The sequence below is a fragment of the Neophocaena asiaeorientalis genome, unplaced genomic scaffold, assembly GCF_003031525.2.
Source record: "Neophocaena asiaeorientalis asiaeorientalis breed wild unplaced genomic scaffold, Neophocaena_asiaeorientalis_V1.1 scaffold79, whole genome shotgun sequence".
NCBI classification, from domain to species: domain Eukaryota; kingdom Metazoa; phylum Chordata; class Mammalia; order Artiodactyla; family Phocoenidae; genus Neophocaena; species Neophocaena asiaeorientalis.
Genome location: NW_020175402.1, coordinates 4109697 through 4135455, shown reverse-complemented (window position 1 = coordinate 4135455; position 25759 = coordinate 4109697). Strand labels below are relative to the sequence as shown.

The window sequence follows — 25759 nt, the reverse complement described above, 5'->3', positions numbered from 1 at the left end:
AGCATGTGTTCCATGGATGGTGGCTCTTACTCATTTATCCAGCACGTATTAATTCCACTCTGTGCCAGCTATAGTGTAGATCAAAGAAACATTCTTAACTGCCAAGGAGCATACTGTCTCCTACAGTTGCCTCTCTAGCTCCTCCCTCTTCTGGGTCAGATGACATTGAATCATCCCCTTTCCCCAAAGGCCCCACTGTTAGGAACTCTACCCACTGCCTTGGCATCTCAGGGACTTCCTCTGTAAGTTGTTCAGTACCTCCCCTTTGGATTTATCTGCCCATTTTCTGTTGTGTTTACGCTCCCTAGGGGAGAAAAGGGGAAAGAATAGGTGATTGATTGTCCTAGGCGACTCGGGCAAAAGGTGGTTCTCCTGAGAGGAGGGCCACATGTCCTCATCACACCTGTGCCCAGGTTGCCCTTCGCATTCAGCCGGAGATTCTATAGCCCTTGTCTCTGCTAGGATCTTGTCGCCTGCCTGTTAGCTGGAATGGCCCCTTTAAGACAAAGGACTCTGGATACCCCTTGATCATCTTCTCCCATGGCCTGGGAGCCTTCAGGTAAGAGCTGCTCTGCCCCAGACCTTGTCATATTCCTTGCCTGGTTACAGCTGCTGAGTCTCAGCTTATTCTCAAAGGGCAGGGCAACGCGTATATCCATTTGTCAGTTTTCTTATCTACCATGTGCTTCATCCCAAGGCACTGGGTCCACCTTCTCTAGAAGGCCTTCCCCCAGGCCCCTTTCACCCGGTGGAGCCTTTTATATCCTTGGCTTCTCATGTTCTGGCATTTATATAAATACTTGCTTTTAGCTTTCTTCCTCTATAACAGCCTAGAAGTACTAGAAGGGGCTTGAGCTTTATGGTCAGAGAGTCATTTATTCAACCTACACTGAGGGCACCTCGGCCTGGGGCACTGGCGTAGTGACGAGGAAGACAGACTCGTTCCTGCTCCCGTGGAGCTTGCAGCCTCAGCTGTAAATCTCAGCCGTACCACTGCACTCTGTGAGCTCGGGACTGTGGTAGAACTCTCTGAGCCTACATTTCCTCATCTGTCAAATGGAATGCTGCTCCCACAGTGTGGGTTATGAGGACTCAGACAGGCACCTAACAGGTGCACACGCCTGCCAGTTTTCCTCTCTGTCTCTCTACGTGGAGGATCGTGGGGTGACGAACTGTAAGGTCTCTTTCACCAGATTTCGGGAGACACTGATCCAAGTTTTACAAGTCAGTATCCGTTCAGAATTCTCCCCATGAATTCTGATTTTTACACCTTGGTGTGTTATATACGTAGCTTAATAACTGTAGTGCATGCGTTCTTATTTAAGCTTGCACTAAGTAAGTTCTGTAAGTTCATTCATCAACGTATAAGTCTAGTTTATGTCCCAGAGTGTTACACAAAGCCATCTATTTTTGCCTTTTCACACCTCCCACCCCCACCCAAACCATTGTCTACACTGTAGCCAGGCAGATCTATTTTAAAACCAGATATGATCTTGTCATTCCAGCACCTAGAACAGTGCCTGGAATATTGTAGATGCACAATAAATATTTGTTGAATGAATGTCACTTCCCTATCTAGACTTTTTATTTTTTAAATAAATTTATTTATTTATTTTTGGCTGCATTGGGTCTTTGTTGCTGCGCGCGGGCTTTCTCTAGTTGTGGTGAGCGGGGGCTACTCTTCGTTGTGGTGCATGGGCTTCTCGTTGCAGGGCTTCTTTTGTTGCACAGCACGGGCTCTAGGCACACGGGCTTCAGTAGTTGTGGCACGCAGGCTCAATAGTTGTTGCACGCAGGCTCTAGAGCACAGGCTCTGTAGTTGTGGCACACGGGCTTAGTTGCTCCGCGGCATGTGGGATCTTCTCGGACCAGGGCTTGAACCCATGACCCCTGCCTTGGCAGGCAGATTCTTAACCACTGCACCACCAGGGAAGTCCAACATGGTTTTCAATGTTGATTTCTTATTCAGTAAATTTAGTACCTGCTGTGTGCTATGCTGGGGTTGGGTTTGCAGTAGTGAATAAAATAGAGATCCTGCTTTCAGATTGTAGTCTAGTGGGGAAAAGAAGCTAAGAAATATTATTTCCTAAGCTGACAGGTGTTTTATAGAGAGAGCAGGTGAACACATGACTTTAGAGTGGTCTTTTTGGTCTAAGAGTCTGTATTGAGGCTTCAGATCTCAATAAACTGGGGTGAATCAGTTATAAATACTCTTCATTAACCATAGTGAAATTCCAAGAAAAGGGGCAGGGAGGTAAAGGGACATGGTTTCCTCTTGTTGCATCTGCGGTTAATTCAGGACCTGAAATCCTTCCCATGAGTCACAGACCTCTGGCTTCCCATCCCAGGGAGGAGTATATATATTTAAACACTACCTAGCCATTTGTAATGTGCCTCTGTCTCCTTTGGTTCCCACACAGTCCTGTGAGGTACGTGGGGAGGGGGATGCATATTTTACAGATGAGCAAACAGGCTCTGAAAGGTAGACTTGTCCAAAGTTACAGTTTAAACTGGGAAGGGATCAGAAATCTCTGGCTCTCAAGTCCAGTTCTTTGCCTCCCTGAGAGAAGTGAGAAGGTGAAAAGAAACTTAAGACACTGACTTTCCGCATCACTTAGGTTCTGAGTAAGTTGTATTTCACAGAAAAACCCCAAACAATAGTGACCTAAATAACATAAAATTTATTTTTTGCTCAGATAAAGAGAAAGCTAGAGGTAGACAGAGCTGATATGATAGTTCTACAAAGCTGTTGGAAAACTAGATGTGTAGCTTCTATTTCTAAGGGTATCTCATGACCCAGGCTGCTTTAGGTCTAACCATTACATCCGCAGTCTATGCAATAGGAAGGCAGAACTCTCCTGAAAGTTCTATATAACACAACTGCTTACATCCCATTGACTAGAGCTGCTCTGTCCATTATCGGTAGCTTCTAACCACATGTGCATATTGAACATTTGAAATATGGCTGGTCCAAACTGAGATGTGCTATAAGTATAAAACACACATTGGATTACAAAGACTTCACATGAAAAAAAAAGAATGTAATAAAATATTTCATTAATTTAAAAATTTTGATTATATGTTCAAATGATGATGTTTTGGCTATATTGGGTTAAATAATATATATTATTAAAATTAATTCTACCTCTTTCTTTTTACTTTTAAAAATATATCTACTAGAAAGTTTTAAATTACTTAGGAGGATAGCATTATATTTCTATTGCTGGGCTAGAACTTAATCACACAGACATACCTGGCTGCAGAGAGGCTGGGAAATGTCATATTTTTTTGCATGACAATGTCTTCAGCTGAAAATTAGATTCTATTATTAAGGAGGAAGGGAAAAATAGGTGTCTGGAGTAGGCAATTAGCAGTGTCTGCCATATTTTTTCTGGAAAGTTGGAGGACAGACCAAAAAAACCCACGTGCTAAATCTCAGATGCATATTTGCATATTAAAGAAATAGCCCGAGTCCCTGTCCTCAAGGAGCTTACAACTAAGTTGGGAGACATACAATATATAGACAATAAGAATGCAATTGTTTGAAGTAGCCAAACTATTGGGGTTGGGGGTGGAGGAGATGCGTCAGTGTATGGGGTTGAAAAACACGGTGGATTGACTTGCACATGCTCCCTGGAGGAGGACCCTGGAGCCTTGGTGAGAGCAGGGTGAGAGCTGGCTGGAAAAAGTTCCTGGGCCAGGGCTGCTGCAAATGAAGCTTCCTCCATTCCATCTTTTGAGATGGCTACTAGCAGAGCATGGTTGGACTAGGGCCTAAGGGTAGGCCATTCTTTTGATCACTTCTCTCGGTTCCTTCCTGGATCTTTAGGACACTGTATTCAGCCTTCTGCATGGAGCTGGCCTCCCATGGCTTTGTGGTTGCTGTACCAGAGCACAGGTGAGGGATGACAGTCACAACGAACCATCATGGGTTGGGTGCCTGCAGTGGGCTAAGGTATAGGCTAGTTCCCTATAGATATATTATTTCTAGTCCTCACAGCACTATGCAAGGTAGGGGTTATATTCATTTTAAAGGTGAGGAAACCAAGGTTCAAAGATGTTGAATAACTTGCTGAAAGTGACATAGCTGAATTGGGGTTCAAACCCAGGTCAGTCTCCAAAATCCACATTTTTTTCTACTCTCCTATGTGTGCCCCCAATCTTCTTCCCTCTTAGCTAGAGGATAATCTAGAATGTCTTGGCTGAAATGGGAGGATTTGGTAAAGGGGAGAAATAAGTCCAAGTGTCTTCTGGTTTCTCTCTGGTGGCACATGTATTGCAGGGATGGGTCAGCTGCAGCCACCTGTTTCTGCAAGCGGCCCCCAGAGGCAAACCAGCCCAACAGCGAGTCACTGGAGGAGGAATGGATCCCCCACCGTCAAACTGAGGAAGGGGAGAAGGAATTCCATGTTCGGAATTGCCAGGTAGGCTTATGCCAGTGGGGAGGGAGAGTAACTAAGCCTGTCCTCCCTATAAAACACTCACTGAGAAGACTTTGAACTAACCTCTCTTGAAATCTTAGTCATAGAGGTTCTGAGCTTGTCACATCAGAGAAATGAGGTATTAATCAAGACTCTTACGATTGCAAGTGACAGAAACCCAACTTAAGCTTGTTAGGCAAAAAGGAGAATTGGTTGGCTTATGTAAGCAGACAAGGGAAGGGCAAGACTGCTAGTCCCAAATGCCATTGGGACTTGTTTTTCACTCTTATCTCTGTCCCTCTGCTGGTTGGTCTCATCTGCTGACTGGCTTACCTTATAAGGTTGCACATGTTTGCCCTCACCATCTGAGAGAATAGGGCTGTTTTGGGGTTGTCCCCAACTTCTACCCCAAGGCGCAAGATGAAAAATCCTAGATAGAGACTCCGAGGCTGGGGAGAAGTACCAAAATACGAAGTTCCCATCCGAAATACATTGCTAAATTTTTTGGGGGAGGGGCAATCCTCAAAAGTCAGGGTTAACAAGAGAAGTAAGGGCAGGTGAGTACTAGGCAGACAAAAACAATAGACATGTGCTATAAGTGGGCAAGTGGAATCCAGTACTGGATTGGTGATAGGAACACTTTTGTGTCCTTTTGCTGTCAAAGTGCTTTCATATGGCACACTGTATACCCATATTATAGCCCTGTGTACCACGGGTAGGTAGGTAGAGTCTGAACAGCAGGGCTGACTTCGTTGTGCTCTTAGGTGTTGCTTACATGTGTGGCTGTGAGGGAGCTAAGCCTTTCTCAGGGTGTGGGGGCCACAGTGCTGGATGAGATGTGCGTGGGCACGTCATCTCTGCGTTCTTCCTCGGCTCTGTAGGGGAGTGAGATCCCCGCTGGATGGTTGTGCAGTATTCCAGCTCCCACTGGCACTGTCTATTGCAGGTGCATCAGAGGGTAAGCGAGTGCCTGAGGGTGTTAACTGTCCTGCAAGAGGCCGCTGCTGGGCAGACTGTCCTCAACACCGTGCCTGGCGGGTTGGATCTGATGACCTTGAAGGTATGGCAGCAGATGGTATGACCTGGAGCACATTTTATTCATCTTGCTTGCAAATAACAGAAGCCTAACTCACTAGCTTAAACCAAAAGAGAATTTATTGGCCCAACTAAGTAGGAAGACCAAAAGCAGATTGTCTTCAGGCCAGTATGGCTAGATCCAGGGTCTCAAACATTGTCATCAAAGTTCTGGCACTCTCTCCCTTCTCCTGGCTCAACTCCACTCTGTGTATATGGGCTTCATTCTCACCAAGCTCTCTCCATTAGGCAAGAAAGGTGGTTGTTGGCATATTCCAAGCCTGCATCTCAACTCAGCTCCAGACCTAAAAGGAAAAGAAACTCTGGTAGCTTTCAGCAATCTGGAAAGGCCATGGCCTGCTTGGGTCACATGCCCCTTCTGGGCCAGTCACTGTGCCAGAGGGATAGGGTATTCTGGTTGGCCTGCCTACGTTATACACCCACTTCCGGGTCAGGGGAACTTGAGCACCAGGACTGACAGCCCCATGGGGCCGCATGGGTGAGGGAGTGATGGTTTGTTCCGCAAAGGAGGAGCTATGGAGCCGCATACAACGCGTGTTGTCTACTGCAGGCTCATTCCTGCCTTTAAAGGAATCCCAAGAATCCCCCAGGAGGAGAGAAACTGTCCCCCCCATGGAATTTGGTGCCTATGAAGGCACATTTTCCTCCCCTATCCAGTCCTTTCCTCTGTAATTTCAAAAGTAGCTCAGGCTTTATTTAGAGGACCAAGAAATCATACAAAAGCATGAAGGAAAAAGAAACGGAATTTTTGGATATTTTGATGTTTGTCCTTTCAGTTCTTTTAAGATGCATTTTTTAAAAAACAATAATGTTGGGCTTCCCTGGTGGCGCAGTGGTTGAGAGTCCGCCTGCCGATGCAGGGGACACGGGTTCGTGCCCCGGTCCGGGAAGATCCCACATGCCGCGGAGCGGCTGGGCCCGTGAGCCATGGCCGCTGAGCCTGTGTGTCTGGAGCCTGTGCTCCGCAACGGGAGAGGCCACAAAAGTGAGAGGCCCGCGTACCGCAAAAACAAAAAAACAATAATGTTACTATTTAATACAAGCTGTTTTGTGGCCCTATTCTTCATTTAGCAAAACAGTATGAATGTCACAGTATGAACGTCTTCTTATTCCAGTTAATATTTTTCTATGGCATGATTTTTTTTTTTAGGAGTTAATTAATTAATTTTTGCTGTGTCGGGTCTTCATTTCTGTGGGAGGGCTTTCTCTAGTTGTGGCAAGCGGGGGCCACTCTTCATCATGGTGCACGGGGCTCTCACTATGGCGGCCTCTCTTGTTGTGGAGCACAGGCTCCAGACGCGCAGGCTCAGCAGGCTCATGGGCCTAGTTGCTCTGCGGCATCCTCCCAGACCAGGGCTCGAACCCGTGTCCCCTGCATTAGCAGGCAGATTCTCAACCACTGTGCCACCAGGGAAGCCCCTATGGCATGATTTTTAATAGCCATGTAATATTCCATTGTATGAGTGAGAATGGTATATACATATATATATGTAAATATATAATAATTACTCCTTTATGAGGACTTCCTATGATGAGAGCTCTTTTCACAAACATATGCATTGTTATCTCTTTACATAGAAAGAAACCAAGGATCTAAGAGGGTAAGTATCTGCCCAAGGTTACACAGCTAAGCAAGCGGTAGAGTCAAACTTTAATTTGGGGCTTTTTGCCTATGCAGTGTGCCCCAAAGCTTCTTTAGAAAATATCTTTTAAAGGCTCTGGAAGAGTCTTCCAGGAAGAAGCATCAGCCTGAATGGCCAAGATGTAAGGCAGGACCTGAAATCTAGAGAGCTTTGCCCGCTATATGGTATATGTCATCAGTCCCCACCAGATAGACAGGGCCAGGCACCACAGTTCAGGCCTGTGTGCCTGTGGGCCTGAGACAGACGTCGGGGGATGGCGGGCTATGTGTAGTTAGGTTAGTTAAGAGGCAGCCTTTTGGAGAAACACAGAATGAAAAAAGCTAAGTGAATTTTCATCTGTCAGATTGAGCAAGATCCAAAAATTGATTACTCACCCTGTCGGCAAAGCTGTGGGGAAGTAGCCTCTGCTCCGTTGCCAGTGTGGGTGCGGATTGCCCCATGCAGGGCAGTTTGGCAATAGCTCTCAACAGCACGAATGCACTAGTGTTTGACCCGGCAATGTCCAATTCTGGGAATTTATTTTACACATCCCTGCACACATGTAACATGATGTATGTACAAGGTTATTCATCCCAGTGGTGTTTGTAATAACGAAAGATTGATAGTATCCTAAATGTTCACCCATAAGTGACCACAGCTGGTTTAATAGATTATGGAACAATGGATGTATTATTTTGGATAATACTAATTGCTATAACACGTAAGCCCCAAATCTCAGTGGCTTAACAAAGAGAAATTTATTTCTCTCCCACATGATCCAGGCTCCCTTCTTCTAATCGCTCCACCCTCTTCCACCTGTGAAACCCAACTTCACCATGTACGTTAAGCCAGGAGTGGGAAAGAGCATGGAGGTTTGCATGCAAGAGTTTTTATAGACCATGCCTGTAAATGGAGATAATCACTTTCATATTCTATCGCAAGACCGCTATCGCTCACATCAAGTCACAAGGCCACATCTAACTGCTGGGAAATAGAGTCTAGCTGTGTGTCCAGGAAGAAGAACAGTTTTGGTGATCAGTAGCTGTCTGTACCATGGTGAAATCAAATGTAGCTGTAAAAAAGAATAAGGAAGCTCTTTATATACTAATATTATTATATAAAAAAAGTAAGTTACAGTATCACTTGTGTAAAAGGGGGGAAAGTATATATTCATGTTTACCTGTGTAGGCATAAGTAAGCTCTGTAAAGACGCAAGCAACTTACCTGTCTGGGTAGGGAGTGGGCAACTGTGTGGACAGGGAATAGGGTAGGTAGGAGACTTCTCTATATACTCCTGATTTTAGAGTTATGTAGATATATTAACTTATTAAAAAAGCTGAAGAAACCTTGACCAATCCAAAGGTCCTGAGCAAAGAGGGGAGAATTTAGATACAAAAACTTGGGATAGAAGTTGGGAAGAGCAAAGGACAACATGGGTTCAGGGCAGAGGCTGGGCAGCAAATCCTGGAGAGACTTTTTTGAGCCCCTTAGGAGGCAGCTGCAGTGGTTTTTTTATATAACCATGTCCTGAAGGCTTCTGGGGACAACCAGAAATAGATGCTTGCAGAGCACGTTAGAGCGAGCAGGCTCACTTTGCTAGATAAAAGTCAGGACAGATGTCAGAGGAAGTAGAACCTGAATTGGTTTTGGTACAAGCAGTCCTTGCTTCAGAGCAAAGTGGAGGGGCAGTAGGAACGCCCCCATTCTGTACTTGACTTGGAGCACGTGTCATCCATCCCTCTGGTTGGATTGGTTATAAGGCAAGGATCTAAATAAAGTGAATTTTTTTTTTTTTTTTTTTTTTTTGGCCGCACCGTGCGGCTTGCGGGATTTTAGTTTCCTGACCAGGAATCGAGCCCTGGCCACCACAGTGAAAGCACTGAGTCCTGATCACTGAACCTCCAGGGAATTCCTGACAGTTCTTATTCTTAACGTGCTCTTATACTGATAGGTCATATAATTTCTGTTTATTCATAGATATTTGAATATCTACCTCGTCCAGATATTATAGGTGGCAAGATTATTAAAATAAAGATGAAAAATGTGGTTTTCAGAATTCGTGCCTACAGAAGGCTGTTCAGTCCAGGGATGGCCTGACCCGATGCTCTCCAGTGGGCAAGAGGTGCTTAATACCGTGGTTTTGGAGGTCTCGCCCACTGTATTGTGTTTCTGCATCATTGTCTCACTGTTTCTTCCTCTTGCCCTTGAAGAGTTCCTAAAAATGCACCCCTGTGTTTCTGACCTTTCTCAGGGCAGCATTGACGTGAGCCGCGTGGCTGTAATGGGACATTCATTTGGAGGGGCCACAGCTATTCTGGCTTTGGCCAAGGAAACCCGATTTCGGTGAGTTTCCCAGTGATGCTGCTGTTAGCTCCACACACCATACATTCATTCAGCATGTATTTTGTGCTAGGTACTGTTTTGGGAGGTGGGGATTCAGTGGTGAAGAAGAAAGCAACGTCTCTGATTTCATGGAATTATGTGGCTGTGGGAGGAGACTAGCAAACAAGTAATCAAATCCCTGGTACCCAAGTGCAACGAAGAAAGTAAAATAGGCTGATAAGCTGGAGTATGTGGACGCTTCCTGGAGAAAGTGACATAAGCTAGACTCAAAGGCAAAGAAGCCAGCCACATAAAGGTCTAGGAGAAGATCATTCTAGGCCGAGGGAACAGCTAAAGTCCCTGAGGTGGAAAGAAGCTTGCTGTTTCAGTGTGGGAGGACCATAGTGAGCAAGGGGGAAGCGATTCAAGGTGTGATCAGTGAGATAAACAGGGGCCCAGTCATGGGGCCTTCTGGCCAGAGTAAGGAAGTTAGATTTTATTCTGAGTATGACAGGAAACCACTGAAAGACTTTAAGTATAGAAAAATCTTATTTACATTTAAAAACCACTATGCGAAGAGTGGGTTGTAGCAGGATAAGACTGGAAACAAGGAGGCTAAGTAGAGGGAGGCTATTTCAGAGTCAAGGTGAGAGATGAGGGATTTGCTTTAGGATGGAGGTAGTGGGATGGAGAGAAGTGAAGGGAGTCAGGATGGGTTTTAGAATTTTCAGGACTTAGTGATGTTTGAGGTGAAGGAAAGAGAGGAATCAAGGTTTTTCATCTGTGTGCCCATCATTTGAGTGGAAGATGATTGTCCTTTATTGAGATGGAGGAGACTGGAGGAGCATTGGGGGTGGGGGATAGTAGGATGCTAATCTTAGGGCCTTGGTTTTGCCCTTGGTGACAGAGATTTCTGCTGGACAAACTGGCCATGACTTTGAGTTGTGGCAACAAGGAGGCTTTCCCTGACGTTCCTGCCACGTATGCTCTGGGCTTACTTAGCAGCTTGTGCAATCGGGACACTAAATTGTATTTTGCTACCTTGTGTGGTTCTATCTCCACTGCTATTCTGGGAGCTCCAGGAGAGCAACAACTGTGTCATTTATCTCTAAATCCACAGCACAAGGCTAAGCACATAGTTGGTACTTGATGAGGTGAATGAATGAATGAGTAAATGAATGAAGTGCCATTCTGTGCGACTCAAGTCAGCTGCCTGAGAGTAGCTCCAAGAGAAGGAGGAGGTCTGATCCTTGTTTTCAGAGAGTTTAAAAATCTAGAGGATTTTTGGCGACAGGTAAAATGATCTCTATCCAAGATCCTAACTGAAGGGTATGGGCCCTGGTTCCCCTTCCTGGCTTTCTGAGCTTTTTACCCCACCGAAGGGAGAACTACCCTAATTATTTTTGCTTGAGTTTCTACGTGGCAGTTCCATGTGTCTGGTCCTGTTCCAGGTGTGCTGTGGCTCTGGATGCTTGGATGTTTCCTCTGGAACGTGACTTTTACCCCACGGCCCGAGGCCCTATATTTTTCATCAATGCTGAGAAATTCCAGACAATGGAGAGTGTCAACTTGATGAAGAAGATTTGTGCCCAGCATGATCAGTCCAGGATCATCACTGTCCTGTGAGTAAACTCCAAGATCATGATCCCCAGTGGCCTCTCCATTTTCTGCTCAGCTGTGGCTCCCGTAATTTCCTCTAAATTATCCAGAAGTTCTACCCATTGATAGAATACATAAATACCTCCTGAATTTCAAAATCTTAATTCCTTTGGAATTTCATATCTGTCCTTCTTTAACACTTAGCTCTACCTACAGTGATTTATTCACTAGCTTATATGACTTTATGACAGGGTGTTATGGGATTATGTGTTAGAGAGGAAGAGGTGTGGGTCTGGGTGGACTCCAGGAATCTCTAATCTCATCTGGGAATTTTATTGAGTCTTTTGAAGAGTATGGATATAGTAGACCTTTGACACTCACAAGATGGATTTTTAGAGACCTTCATGAATACCTAAATTCAGGTATCTTCCATGAACCATCTATTCTCTGCCTGAGAGAAACCATATTCTCTTCACTCCGTCATCAACACTATCAGATGGTTTGATTTTAGGAGGCATTTTTCACAGAGAGAAGATTTTGAGTGACTTTAAGAAATGAACTTTAGGGCTTCCCTGGTGGTGCAGTGGTTAAGAATCCACCTGCCAATGCAGGGGACACGGGTTCAAGCCCTGGTCCAGGAAGATCCCACATGCCGCAGAGCGACTAAGCCCGTGCACCACACCTACTGAGCCTGCACCTAGAGCCTGTGGGCCACAACTACTGAGCCCGTGTGCCACAACTACTGAAGCCCACACGCCTAGAGCCCGTGCTCCACAGCAAGAGAAGCCACCGCAATGAGAAGCCTGCGCACTGCAGCAAAGAGTAGCCCCTGTTGGCCACAACCAGAGAAAAGCCCACATGCAGCAACGAAGACCCAACGCAGCCAAAAATAAAATAAATAAAATAAAATAAATAAATTTATTAAAAAAAAGAATGAACTTTACATAGGAAGTGGCTTAGAGCTACAGATGCAGGACTAAAGTCTCACTGACAAGTCTCTGACTTGGTCCTGCCCTTGAGCCAAATAGCCCACATGATTCAAGGATCCCAGGTCCTATTTCAGCGAAATGACAAGTAACTACATGTCATGGCCCTATGGGCTCATTCAGGTGGTTGAAATGCCAGATCCAAAGCCAGGACTGCTAGGGGTCTGCTCAGTAGGCCATGGCTTCTTCCCTTGCCCATCTTGGCCCAGGCTGTCTTCCTTGGGGCCAGCCCCTCTCCTTTCATGTTGATTTCATGACAGCAGCGGACTGCTTGACAGTTTCCCTAAGCCATTCAGATCCAGGATAACTGTGACCTCTGGAGGGGAGGGAGAGCATTTGGGAAGGGGTACACAAAAACTGCGGATTTAGCTCTGTTTTTTTTATTTTAATAAATTTATTTATTTATTTATGGCTGCGTTGAGTCTTCGTTGCTGCACGAGGGCTTTCTCTAGTTGTGGAGAGTGGGGACTACTCTTCGTTGCAGTGCATGTGCTTCGCATTGCGGTGGCTTCTCTTGTTGTGGAGCACAGGCTCTAGGCATGTGGACTTCAGTAGTTGTGGCACGTGGGCTCAGTAGTTATGGCTCACAGGCTCTGGAGCGCAGGGTCAGTAGTTGTGGCTCATGGGCTTAGTTGCTCCGCGGCATGTGGGATCTTCCCAGACCAGGGATCGAACCCATGTCCCCTGCATTGGCAGGTGGATTCTTAACCGCTGCGCCACCAGGGAAGTCCCTGGATTTAACTCATGGTGATATATTATTTCTTAAACTGAGTGCTGGATACTCAAGTATCCATTATATTTTTCTTTATACTTTCGCATGTACCTTAGATAATCCCTTTTAAAGTCAGTTTTTCTGCATGATATCAAATAGAGTTTAACATTTAAATCTTCCTTCCCTCATTGAATTGACTAGTAAATTTAGTTATGAGTAATTTAGCTAGAAATGAACCTAGTGAGAATTTCACCTTCAAATTAAGTGCATTTGATGTCAAAGGACTTAAATTCTGATCCAGAAACACTCTTTTACAAGCACTTGCCGTAACTTTTCTGATTACTTAAAGGCAAGTTATTTCTTTTTCCTGTTTACTTTGTGTACAGTTCTGAGCTAAAGATGGAGCTGATAAGTGTTGTGAATGCTCAGAAGTCACTGGGTAAAAGCCATGGGGTGATAGTTTATAATAACGTGGGAATGGCAGGTGCTGCAGACCTCGCCTCAATGCCCCATCCGCTCTCCAGCCGACTCCGCCTTTTCCCTGCATAGTCCGGCCTTATGGTCTAGGAGTTGAAGCAGCTTTGAAGCCAGGTATACCTCCTTTCAAATCCTAGCTCCATCCCTTACTAGCTGTGTGAACTTGGGCAGATCATTTCTCTCCTCTGGTCTGTCAAAGAGGAAAATACTTCCCTTGCAAGATTGTTGTGAAAATTAAGTGAGATAATGCATGTAAAGCACCTTGCACATTGTAGGTGCTTAAATATTTATGTGCCCTAGCCTCCAGAGCCCTACCAGTTACTTGTTTTTCTTTTCTTTTAGTGGTTCTGTTCATTGGAGTCAAACTGACTTTGCTTTTATGGCTGGTAACTGGATTGCTAAATTCTTCTCCACTCAAACCCATGGGAGCTTGGACCCCTATAAAGGTCAGGAGACTGTGGTGCAGGCCATGTTGGCCTTCCTGCAGAAGCACCTTGGTAAGGAGAGAACTGGGGCTCGTGGGACAGCTGGTGGGGGGGTCTCTTAGATTTCTCTGCACAGTGGTCTATACTGACATGTCTCGGATCAGGGAGATTTATGGCAAAATGTGAATGAAGGAGAGAGTTCCATAGAATTCTAGAAAGAACACTTAGCCGAAAGTTTGGAGATCCTGATTCTGTCTCTACCACCTGAATGCCCTTGGCCTAGTCATTTAACTTTTCTGAGCCTTGGTTTCCTCATTGTAAATGGAACATTCACCTCTCTCTACTCCACTACCTTTGTTCTAACTCATTAGCACTCACCTTATCTGTGTTGTGGAGGAAGTGATGACGATAGAAGATGGGCTAAATTGTGGAAGTGCTATTTACAAAAAGAAAAAGCATAGAAGGATGATGACTAATGTCATAAATCACAGGCCAGCAAATGGCCAGACCTGTAGAGGTCTTTGGTCCAGCCTCCCACCCAGAGAAGACATCCTCTCACATCTTCCCTGCTGTGTGGTCACGCAGCCTGGAGAGTGCGCTGCTCTGAGGGTCAGCCCTCTCCGTCACAGGAAACTTCAATAGTTTTAAGAATTGATATTCTAGTTAGGCTTTTTTTGGTTACAAGGACTGGAGATCCACTAATTTACCTCAAGAAGGAAGGAGAGTTTGTTTATGACAGTACACCTGGCCAGGCAGGGAAGGGAAAAGTTACGGGAACCGAGGTAGCTTGTAAGACTTACTTCTCTCTGTCTCTCTCTTGGGCTCAGGCAGGGAAGGGAAAAGTTACGGGAACCGAGGTAGCTTGTAAGACTTACTTCTCTCTGTCTCTCTCTTGGGCTCAGGCAGGGAAGGGAAAAGTTACGGGAACCGAGGTAGCTTGTAAGACTTACTTCTCTCTGTCTCTCTCTTGGGCTCAGTCTCTCTGTCTCTTCCTCTCATGACATCTCTGTTTCTCTTTGCTCCGGTCTGCATTTTTCCTCTTTCCACTCTGTACTTTTACTCTTGCTGAGAGCATCTGCGTATTCACTGTTTCTGCTTCCTTATCACTTCGGTTGGCTTGAACCCCTTGCGGCTTGTCCTCTCCCCTCGTGGCATCCTTTCATCTTCCGCTCCCTCTGTTCACCGCCATACTTCTGGGATTTCTTAGACCACATTGCCAAGAGAAACAACTGTGTTGTACCAGCTCATCTTTACGGGCCAAAACACGTTGTAGGCCACTGCCCAACACGGGCCCAGAGCTCTCTTGATCAGAGGTCCCTTTCTGATCCAGTCAGAATGGAGTAGGCTACCATTATCTGTGCAAGGCTGATCCCTCAGCAGGTGCTAGGCAGTAAGGCAGCTTCCTTCAGAAAGGAAGTTAGGTTTGACCTAACTCTAACCTAAGACCAAGATCTGATTCTTTGTAACTCCTCCCCACTTGCCCTGGGTATCCCCTCAAGAGCTACCCCGAGAAGCCTCAGACCCCTGTACATGGCAGCTCTTTAGATATTTGAAGTCACCTATGGTGTCCTCTCTGAGTTTTCTGTTCGTTAAGCTAAATGTGCCTGGTACCTCCACCTGTTCTCTGTGCAGTTTCCCGTGGGGCCTTTATTTCCCCCTTTGGATGTGCTGTTTGTTGGTGTGCCTGTTAATGTGTGCTGCCCTGACTTGAACACGACATGCCAGATGCGGTGTGGCCAGTGCCTGGTACAGCAGGACTGTCACCTCTGAGCTCTGGACCCTAGACTTCTAGTTGGATGGCCTGAGTGTATTAACCTTTCCACCAAGTGCCAAACAAATCTGATTTGGATTGACTTTGCTTTTAAAATGTATCTGTCCTATTTCGAATGTATTGACTTTTTGAACCTAAATTTACATTTTAATATTTATGCCTGTTCATTTCATCTTGCTCATCGTGAGCCATTGTGCCAGCATGGGTTTAGAGCCTTTAGGGTTAGTAGAGACCTTACAGCATCATTCTTTTTTTTTTTTTTTTTTGCGGTACGCGGGCCTCTCACTGCTGTGGCCTCTCCCATTGCGGTGCACAGGCTCCGGATGCGCAGGCTCAGCGGCCGTGGCTCACGGGCCCAGCCGCTCCACGGCATGTGGGATCTTCCCGGACCGGGGCGCGAACCCGTGTTCCCTGCATCGGCAGGCGGACTCTCAACCACTGCGCCGCCAGGGAGGCCCTAGAGCATCATTCTTATCACTTGGTAGGAGAGGAATGGATCCATGTCTCAAGACTTTAACAGGGCCTGATTACACGGTGCTCAGCCCACTTTCCCTGTTTCCTCTTAGGCATCATATCATTAGGGAAGAGCTAAAGATGAGAGGGGAGCCCACCATGGCATGATTGCTCTCCCCTGAGTAGCAATGTCCATTGAGCTAAGATACTCACTATTGGAGACCAGCAGAAGGTTAGGAGAGTCTTAGATTGTAGCAAGATTGTTGAGGACGTGCTTTATGCCAGGCCTTCTGCTAAGTACTTTAGTTACATTAGCATGTCTAATCCTGCAGATGGCCCTTTCTGATGGGTGCTTTTATTATTAACTCCATTTTACAGACGAGGATACTAAAGCTTAGAAAATTTAAGTAGTTCATCCAAGGTTATCTGGTTAGTAAGTGGCAAAGCCCGAATGCCCCCTAGGCTGTCTGATTCGAAAGCCCAGGTGCTTCATTGCTGCACTGTTCTGGTAGTGGCTCTGCTGACCCAGGGATGCACTGAGTCTTCGGGAGACACAGAGGACAGGCCCTAACTCTGATGGAACGGAAAAGACAGCTAGGAAAGGAGGCTCCCTAGACAAAACGATGCTTGTCTTTAATGTTAGAGATGAGTAACGCTCACTAGGCAGGGAGGGGCCAAGGGTCTTCTAGACAGAGGCACAAAGACAGGTGTGGGCTTGGTCAGTTTTGAGAAGCTGTGTTTAGTGTATCTGGAGTTCAGGATAGTGAATTGTTGGAAGAGAAAGGTAGAGAAGTGGGCAGAAACCAGATCTAGAAGCCCATGTATTTGCTGAAATAAATTTGAATTTAAAAAAAAATTTATTTAATTTATTTTAAATTTATTTTTGGCTGCATTGGGTCTTTGTTGCTGCGTGCGGGCTTCCTCTAGTTGTGCCGAGCGGGAGCTACTCTTCGTTGCGGTGCACGTGCTTCTCATTGCGGTGTCTTTTCTTGTTGTGGAGCACGGGCTCTAGGTGCACAGGCTTCAGTAGTTGTGACTCACGGGCTCTAGAGCGCAGGCTCAGTAGTTGTGGTGCACAGGCTTAGTTGCTCCGCAGCATGTGGGACCTTCCCGGACCAGGGATCGAACCCATGTGCCTACATTGGCAGGCGGATTCTTAACCACTGAACCACCAGGGAAGTCCCATAAGTTTGAATTGGGCTGTGAGTGTCCTTGGTGGGTTCTAAGCAAGGGATTGTCATGATTAGACTTGTGTTTGTAGTCTGGGTGCATCACGGAGGATGGGTGAAATGGGGCAGGTTGAGAGCTGCCCAGCAAAGAGCCCAGCTAGGAGGCTCTTGCAGTATCCAAGTGATTAAGAGATAGGACAGTGAAAAAAGGCAAAGGCTCTCAGCTTGGGGTAATTAGTTTTGCTAAGAGAGAAAAGCTTTTTGGTGGCCATTTCCCACAGTACATTGTCACGTGGGAAACTAAAATAGGTTGTAGGTGGCTCAGGTGAACTTCTTACCACTTTTAAAAAATACCTGTGATCCTAAAAAATACCTCTGAGAGCACATGTTCCGCTGACACAGGGATTGTATTACCTTCTGTTAAGAAGATTGGTGTTTCCTTCATACGAACTACATGCAGCTCCTGTCTCCAGCTACTCATCCTCCCTCCCACTCTCCTGGAAGACATTTCACACCTTCCTCTTTCTCTTCAAAGTTCTAACACCTTCCCCCCATCCTGTCTCTCAGCTGCTTAACTTTGTCTCCCACTTCACTAAGAAAATGGAGGCAGTCAGTACCTCCTCAAAATCCCAACGCTGCATCTACCTACCCTCTTGCACATACTCAGCTTTCCGTCTGGTTCCTAGGTTTCTGCTCCAGTCGTCTAACTGGGCCAAGCCCTCCCCCTGCCCGGTGGATGTCACCCTCTTTGGTCTGTTCAGGATGATTGTGCCAGCAATTCTTTCCTCTTTACCTTAGATCATCAAATTTTCCCCTCTGCTGGTTTATTTCATGCTGAAATTCCTCTTGAAAAGAATCTGTCTTGACCCACACTTTGCCCCCCAGTTACCACTCTGTTTCCCTGTTCCTCATGATAGCGAACTCCTCACAAGAATGTCTTCACTTTCTCTGATTCTTCTCTTCCCATTCTCTTTTTTTAATAAATTTTGGCTTGGAGATTTTTTTTTTTTTTTAAGAAGATGTTTGGCGTAGGAGTTTATTAATTAATTAATTAATTTTTGCTGTGTTGGGTCTTCGTTTCTGTGTGAGGGCTTTCTCTAGTTGTGGCAGGCGGGGGCCACTCTTCATCGCGGTGCGCGGGCCTCTCACTGCCGCAGCCTCTCTTGTTGCGGAGCACAGGCTCCAGACGCACAGGCTCAGTGGTTGCGGCTTACGGGCCTAATTGCTCCGTGGCATGTGGAATCTTCCCAGACCAGGGCTCGAACCTGTGTCCCCTGCATTAGCAGGCAGATTCCCAACCACTGCGCCACCAGGGAAGATCCCTATTCTCTCTTGAACCTACTCTATTCAGCCTTTTGCATCCCAGTCCTCCATGAAAACTGCCTTTGTCAAGGTCACCGGTGACCTTCACAGCACTAAATCCAGCGATCACTTCTCCTCATTCCTCATCTCACTGGAACCTCAGCAGCTGCTGACAGAGTTGGTGACGCCCTCCTCTGTGAAGCCCTGTCTTTACTTCCAAGACGTCCCCCTGTGACTTCCTCCCCTCTCAGTGTCTGCTCCTCCTCCATCTGCTTTGCTGCTTCCAGGACTCAGGGCTTGGACCGCTTCTCTACCTGTATCTCCTCATGTCATCTAGTCTCATGGCTTTAAATGCCATATCTGTGCTGACAACTCTCCAGTTTATGTCTCCAGTTTGATCTCGCCCATGAACATCAGATTTATATAACCCACTACTCAACATCTCGACTTCTTAGGGACATCACACACAAGAACGGCTTTCAACTGCAGTCTTTCCCTCCTCAGTTAATAGTAACTCCATCCTTCTAGTTACTCAAACCAAAGTCCCCATTCTTTTCTCTTACACCTCCCATCTAATCCCTCAGAGAATCCTATAGGCTCTGCCTTCAAAATACAAATGGAAAGTAATCACTTGGGGCTTTCCTGGTGGCACAGTGGTTAAGAATCCGCCTGCCAATGCAGGGGACATGGGTTCGAGCCCCGGTCCGCGAAGATCCCACATGCCGCAGAGCAACTAAGCCCGCACGCCACAACTACTGAGCCTGTGCTCTTGCGCCCACGAGCCACAGCTACTGAGCCCACATGCCACAACTACTGAAGCCTGCATGCCTAGAGCCCGTGCTTCGCAACAAGAGAAGCCAGCGCACCACAACGAAGCGTAGCCCCCACTCGCCACAGCTAGAGAAAGCCCGTGCGCAGCAATGAAGACCCAATGCAGCCAAAAATAAATAAATGAATAAATAAATTTATTTTTAAAAAAAGAAAGTAATCACTGGTCACCACCCCAACTACCATTCTGTCCAACTCTTCTCTCACTTAAATCACTCTAAGAGTTTCCTAACTCATCTCCCTACCGCCACCCTACACAGTCCTTTCTCAATGAAGCAGCCAGAGTGATTGTTTCAGAAAGGAAGCCAGATCTTGTCACTCCGCTGTTCAGGATCCTCCAGTGGCTCCCATTTCTCTGAGAGACAAAGCCAACACCCAGCGTCCCTCCTGCGGCTGCTCCCCGGGCCTACTTCACTGTCGCTGCACAAGCCTCCACACCCCAGGCACACTCCCGCTTCACACCTTTGCACTGCTGTTCCTGCTGCCTCAAATGTTCTTCCCGTGTAGTCTCATGGCTCACTCCCACCTCCACATTTTGCTCAAAGCTCACCTTCCTAGTGAGACTCATGTTGACAACCCTCTTTAAAATATTGTACTGGGACTTCCCTGGTGGCGCAGTGGTTAAGAATCTGCCTGCCAATGAAAGGGACACAGGTTCGAGCCCTGGTCCGGGAAGGTCCCACATGCCGCGGAGCAACTAAACCCGTGTGCCACAACTACTGAGCCCGCGTGCTGCAACTCCTGAAGCCCACACACCTAGAGCCCATGCTCTGCAACAAGAGAAGCCATTGCAATGAGAAGCCCACTCACCACAACGAAGAGTAGCCCCCGCTCGCCGCAACTAGAGAAAGCCCGTGCGCAGCAATGAAGACCCAACACAGCCAAAAATAAATAAATAAATAAATTTATTAAAAAACACAAAAAACAACCCAAAAAACCATTGTACTGTCCCTTCCTCCTGTCACCCCCATCTCCCGGCCACCAGCACTGCTTCTGTCTGGCTTTCATTTTTGCCACAGCGCTGCTCACCTTTTCATATCCTATGTAGTTTGTTTTGTTTGTTGTTATCTCTGCCTCCTAGATTGTGAGCTCTGAGAGGATGAGGGTTTCTATTTGTCTGTGGCTGTATTTTTGGCACCAAGAACAAACCGTGGCACATAGTGGTGTGCTCGGTAATTTTTGTATTAATGAATATGTCGCTCTGTTTGCCGAGGACCTGTTCCATGCCAGGTTCTTGGCAGGGCCCTGGGGATCTGAAGCTGAAGGAGAGTGGTCGCTGCCTTCTGTCCCAGGTTTTTTGTTTGTTTTGAACAAAAACACCATTTGCCTGCTCAGCTGTGTCCTACTCCCTCAGCCTGCGGCCTTGGACCCTTTCTGACTGTTCTCGCCAAGTCATTAGATCCATCTGCCCGTGGTCCCAGGGCCCTCTGTTGAACTGTACCCGGTGTTCTGCTGCTTCATGATGTTGCTGTCCTATGCCCTTCACTGACGTGGCCCCGCTTCCACATTCACTGGTTGGCGTGTGAAGGATCTGTTCTTGCTCAGCAATATCCATGGGCTTGGAAGTGAGCTTTCCACTTTCTCACCCTTTCTGACCGGGGTTTGAATTCTGTCTCTACCACTCACCATCTGTAATGGCTTTGGACAAATCAGGTAGCTTCACCGAGGCTCAGTTTCCTCAACTGTGAAATAGGGCCAATATGGTACTTAACACATAGGGATATTATGAAAATTAAATGAAACAATGCATGTTTAGCAAAGTTCCTGGAATGAGTTATCCTTCAATAAGTGCTACCTTCTGTTATTATTATCGTTACTGAGTTGTTATGGGTCAAGCAAGTCATTTATGAAGCACATGTATGAATAGTAGTTGTCATTATTTCTTCCACCATCACAGCCACCGTAACCAGTCCTTTTAGTATCCCAGGTGCTCCTCTCTCTAGTGTGACCCACTAAATCCATGGTAGCTACTCTTTGATCTAACCTTACAACCGTTTACCTAACCTGGATTTTTTCTCATTCAGACCTGGACGAGGACTATGACCAATGGAACAACCTCATTGAAGGCATCGGACCATCACTAACCCCAGGGGCCCCACACCATCTGTCCAGCCTGTAGGCACAACGGGTCATTTGTGAAAGGTCACTGAGCTGAGTTCCCACTGGGGGCCTGCCCAGGGACACCCATGTTCTCCTATCAGGAGGTGGTCATCGTGAGCCTTCCGCACAGATTGAGAGGATGTAATCACACTGCTGATTGGATAACTGGGTACTTGGATCTTGGACTTGTTGATCGTAAACTCATGTTGGGACTTGGGTCACTCACTGATTGGCAAACTGACTTTCTGGGGACTGAGCCCTGATGGTGTGGGGAGCAAGCAGTGGGACGGGGCAAGGGAGGACCCAAGCCCCAGGCTGAGCACTGGGAACGCTGTTAACCCAGCCAGCTGACTCCCTCATCTTGGGCCAGTGTGGCTTCTGCAGTGGAAGACATGGAGCCAAAGGATGGAGGGAAAATTCCCACTGCCTGGACCTCTAGCCCAACCTGCTGCTATTTCTTCCTCCCCCTCCCCCTTCTCCCTCCCCAGTGTTGCTTGGTGAGTTCTAAACACTTTAGGTAGCTTTCTAGGATATGGACCACCATCAGATTTTCTGTTTATTTTCAAGCCTTCTCACTGCATGAAACATAGTCTCAGGCATTTAGTCAGGATGAAGTTATACTTGTGAGCCCGTGGAAGGGGCAGACAGCGTTGTCCTGATAGCATAAGGAGAGAGGCTGAAGGGCAACGGGTACCTCAGAAGCTCTGAATGTCTTAGAGTCTTGCTGAAAATGTAGCTTGACAGGAAACAACAGACGTAGGTTGGGGTGGAGAAGGGAGAATAACATTGTTAAGTAGCCATTTGATCAGGCCCTCACCACGACAGTGAGGGAGTTTGGTCGGTTCGAATTCAGGAAGCCTTCCCTAGAGAGAAGTCTTAGGAACACTTTGGTCTTGCCTCTTACCTCAGATATCGTGAGCCTCCAACTTGCGCAGAATCAGGGTGCTGTAGCTGTCTTCTGGCTCTGAGGCCTTAGTCTCAAATTTAAGTCAAGATATAGGTTGAATTTCCATTCTGTTCCATTTTTAATATGAATGATATTAATACTCATGTTTGCCTAATGATATGTTTGCCTAGAATATTTTCTGTATTTAAACTGCATTACAGCAAGATGGGGAGCCATCTGGAAGTAACTTTTCCTTCTGTCTTTCTTTGATTGCTTACCGCTTGTACCCATGTGGAAAAAAACTTTGAAAGGAAAGGAAGTCTTCCTAGTGATCTAGTTCAAAGCCGTCTGGGAACATCAACCTGAAACACCCCTCTCCACTACTCTAGACCTCTCACCTTGGTCCAAGTAGGGCACCCCAGAGGAAGCAAGAGGAAATGCGCCTCTATGCAACAGGGCCAAGGTCAGTGTCACCAAAGCAAGCTGGGACTGTCTCCCATCTCTCAACAGCTATTCTTTCTCAGAGGTGAAACACCAGATCCATTGAGGCTGTGGACCTACCTGGGGAGGATCTGTGGATTCCAGTGAGACACAGCATAAGGAGAATATCGTTAAAGCCCTGGCTCTAGAGTTCTATAGCGTGGTTTTGAGTCCAGGCTTCACCACTGCTAGCTGGGTAAATTTGAGCAAATTATGTTCTCTTTTTAGTCTCAGTTCCTGCATTTCTAAAATGAGGATCTGCATTCTGAATAGTTAGGAGGATTAAGTGAAAAGATGTATAACCCATGGATTATTTAAAAGTATGTTTCTTACTTTCCAAACATGTGAGATTTTCCTAGTTACCCAATGGCTGTTGTTTTCTAGCTTAACTGCTTTTGGTCAGAGAAAATGACCCACGTGGTTTTCATTCTGAGACTTGCTTGTTGCCTTGGTGTGAGGTCAATTTTGTAAATGTTCCATGTATACGTAATAAGGCTGTACATTCTCAAGTTGCTGCCTCGCTGTTTTTACTCAAGAACACATTATGGATTTCCTTCTATGAGAGCACATACAGATATATTGTAGGGCCTTTTAACCCCTAGACAGGGACCAGAGCCCCTCAGCAATCACAGAACCAGTAGAAGCCATCCCTTGTGCCTGGGGCTGGTTCTGCAGACGCTGAGAAGTCAGTTCTGACAGCATTAGAGCGTGAGACCCAACTTCTGCCTTAGACCCATAAATAATGCAGGTATATTTTGTAAAGACCTGGACCCTTCCTAGAGAAAGAAGTTGTTCGGAAACTGGATCCATCTCCTCTATTCAGTTCATGTTCTGGTAATGACTCATTTATCTGATGTCATTGGAGTAGGTGAATTTTCCTCACTGAAAATTATCCTTTAAGTCACACAACATTATATTGACTATAATATTGAAGGGTAATTTACCAGAAACATAATGCTCGCATTTCTTAATGTGATCTGACCTCATTTAACTTTTTAGAATGTTTCAGTCAGGATAGATTCAATTATACAGTAGTAACAAGCAATTCCAGAAAGCAATAAAAGTTTATTTCTTGCCTGTGCTTCTTGTCCTCTGTGGGTCAGCTCGAGACTCTCCTCTGCATCATTTTTTGTTGTTGTTGTTGCGGTACATGGGCCTCTCACTGTTGTGGCCTCTCCCGCTGCAGAGCACAGGCTCTGGATGCGCAGGCCCAGCGGCCACGGCCCACGGGCCCAGCCTCTCCGCGGCATGTGGGATCCTCCCGGACCGGGGCACGAACCCGTGTCCCCTGCATCGGCAGGCGGACTCTCAACCACTGCGCCACCAGGGAAGCCCATCCTCTGCATCATTTTTATCCTCACTTGGGGAACCAGGCTGGCAGAGCTGCCATTATCTGGAAATGTTGCCATTGGCCATGGTGGAACAGGAAGAGAACACGGTGAAGCACCCACTTAGCCCTTAAAGCTCCTGCCCAGAAGTGACCCTCATTATTTCCATTCACATTTCATTGGCCAGAGCTAATCATCTGGCCGTACCTAACATTCCATACCATCCCCAGAGAACAAAAACACCTGTGACCAGGTCTAATGCCAGCGCAGTGGCGCCCTCTGATCTGTGAAGATATGGAGAGCCGTTTGCACCTACACTACGTGGCTCCCAGCTGCTGGCCTCTTAGTTCTTTTCATTGCTTTTCATAGTTTGTGTTGTCTCCCTTGTGGTCAGCCTGCCAGCCATTACTCTTCACTGCCTTGACTGTGCCACCCCCCAGCAGCTCTCCCTGTTCACTTCAAATTTATAACTTCTGATCAGCCATGTTATTTACAACTGTCTCAAGTAAAACTAAATAGTCACTGAGAGAGGGCTTTAGGGACGTTCCTGCAACTAGAATGCACTGCCTTTAGTGCTTAGACTTTGTAATCCTTCCTTTGACTGCTCAGAGGGGGTATCACAGGCCTTTGGTCTTTTGTCCGGTTTTTTGTTAGCTTCCAGGGAATCAGAGGGCACCAGTTAAATGGCCTTTTAAATAAGCAAGGTAATCCTGCATATTAATTGACATGTGCTGATAAACTGCATTCTAGTGAATCCTTTCCAAAAGCAAAGAAGATGTCTCGGGTTTCTTTTGCATCTTCTTGTTCCCCATCCTGTTACAGGACCGTACCTGTGGAGGCATCCTAATGGTATAGGTATATTGTGAAGTTTCTGTGTACAGAGTGGTGTGTCAGTCAGGAAGGATGGTAAGTAAATACAGGATGGGATGAAATTCCTCATCCCTCCCACTTCCTGGACGTGTCAGGCTAAGACTGATGGGGTTCTTGTTATGCTCTCAGCACTCCCCAAACCCCTTGCCAGCATGTGTCCTGATACAGCTCCCCTGCTTGCCCTTCTTCAAGAAGACTACTGGGCTCTTGAAATGTCAATTGATGGATTCCAACTCTATGTCTTGGCCTTGTGGGGACCTTCGTCTGCCCCCTTTTTCTTCTGGGGCACCACTTACCCCTGGGCCTGCAAAGTGACAGACAGACAGGAGAGGCCCATACTCTGTACTTGGGATGTAGGAAGTCAGTAGGAAGCTCACTTCTGTCCCATCACAGCCAGATGCAGAGGCGAAATGTCCCTGGCCATAGCTGCATGGAAAACGGTATTATCATCATCGTAATAGCCAACATTTATTGGGCCCTTACTGTGTGTCCCAGACTGTGCTCAGAGCTTTACCTGCACCATCTCATTTGCTGTTCACAGTAAGCCCATGAGGTCAGGTGGTATTAGCCTCATTTTATGTATGAGGAAACAGCCATAGAGAAGTGATTTGATCAAGCTCTCACCAGAAGGAATTTGGCAAAACTGGAATTTAGGCATCAAAATCCAAGCTCTTAATCACTGGGCCATACGGCCTAATAGATACACTTGGTTTTGCACCTTCCCCATCTCTTTAAACTGTCAGGTTCTGGACTTCCCTGGTGGTGCAGTGGTTAAGAATCTGCCTGCCAATGCAAGGGACACGGGTTGGAGCCCTGGTCCGGGAAGATCCCACATGCCGCGGAGCAACTAAGCCCGTGTGCCACAATTACTGAGCCTGCGCTCTAGAGCCGGCAAGCCACAACTACTGAGCCT

General features: G+C 46.5%; 1 protein-coding gene across 2 annotated transcripts in view; it reads left to right on the top strand.

Annotated features, from left to right (window-relative positions):
* The window catches only part of PAFAH2 (platelet activating factor acetylhydrolase 2), a 30865-nt gene extending 7136 nt beyond the window's left edge, over positions 1 to 23729 (top strand). For both annotated transcript variants that reach the window (XM_024766741.1, XM_024766742.1), the window contains exons 4-11: positions 463 to 559; positions 3830 to 3898; positions 4283 to 4424; positions 5368 to 5481; positions 9390 to 9481; positions 10912 to 11082; positions 13577 to 13731; positions 21207 to 23729. In XM_024766741.1, the coding sequence (XP_024622509.1) occupies positions 463 to 559; positions 3830 to 3898; positions 4283 to 4424; positions 5368 to 5481; positions 9390 to 9481; positions 10912 to 11082; positions 13577 to 13731; positions 21207 to 21301 (935 nt within the window). In that variant the 3' untranslated portion in view covers positions 21302 to 23729. The remainder of the gene's footprint in view (positions 1 to 462; positions 560 to 3829; positions 3899 to 4282; positions 4425 to 5367; positions 5482 to 9389; positions 9482 to 10911; positions 11083 to 13576; positions 13732 to 21206) is intronic.
* The last annotated feature ends 2030 nt before the right edge of the window (positions 23730 to 25759 follow it).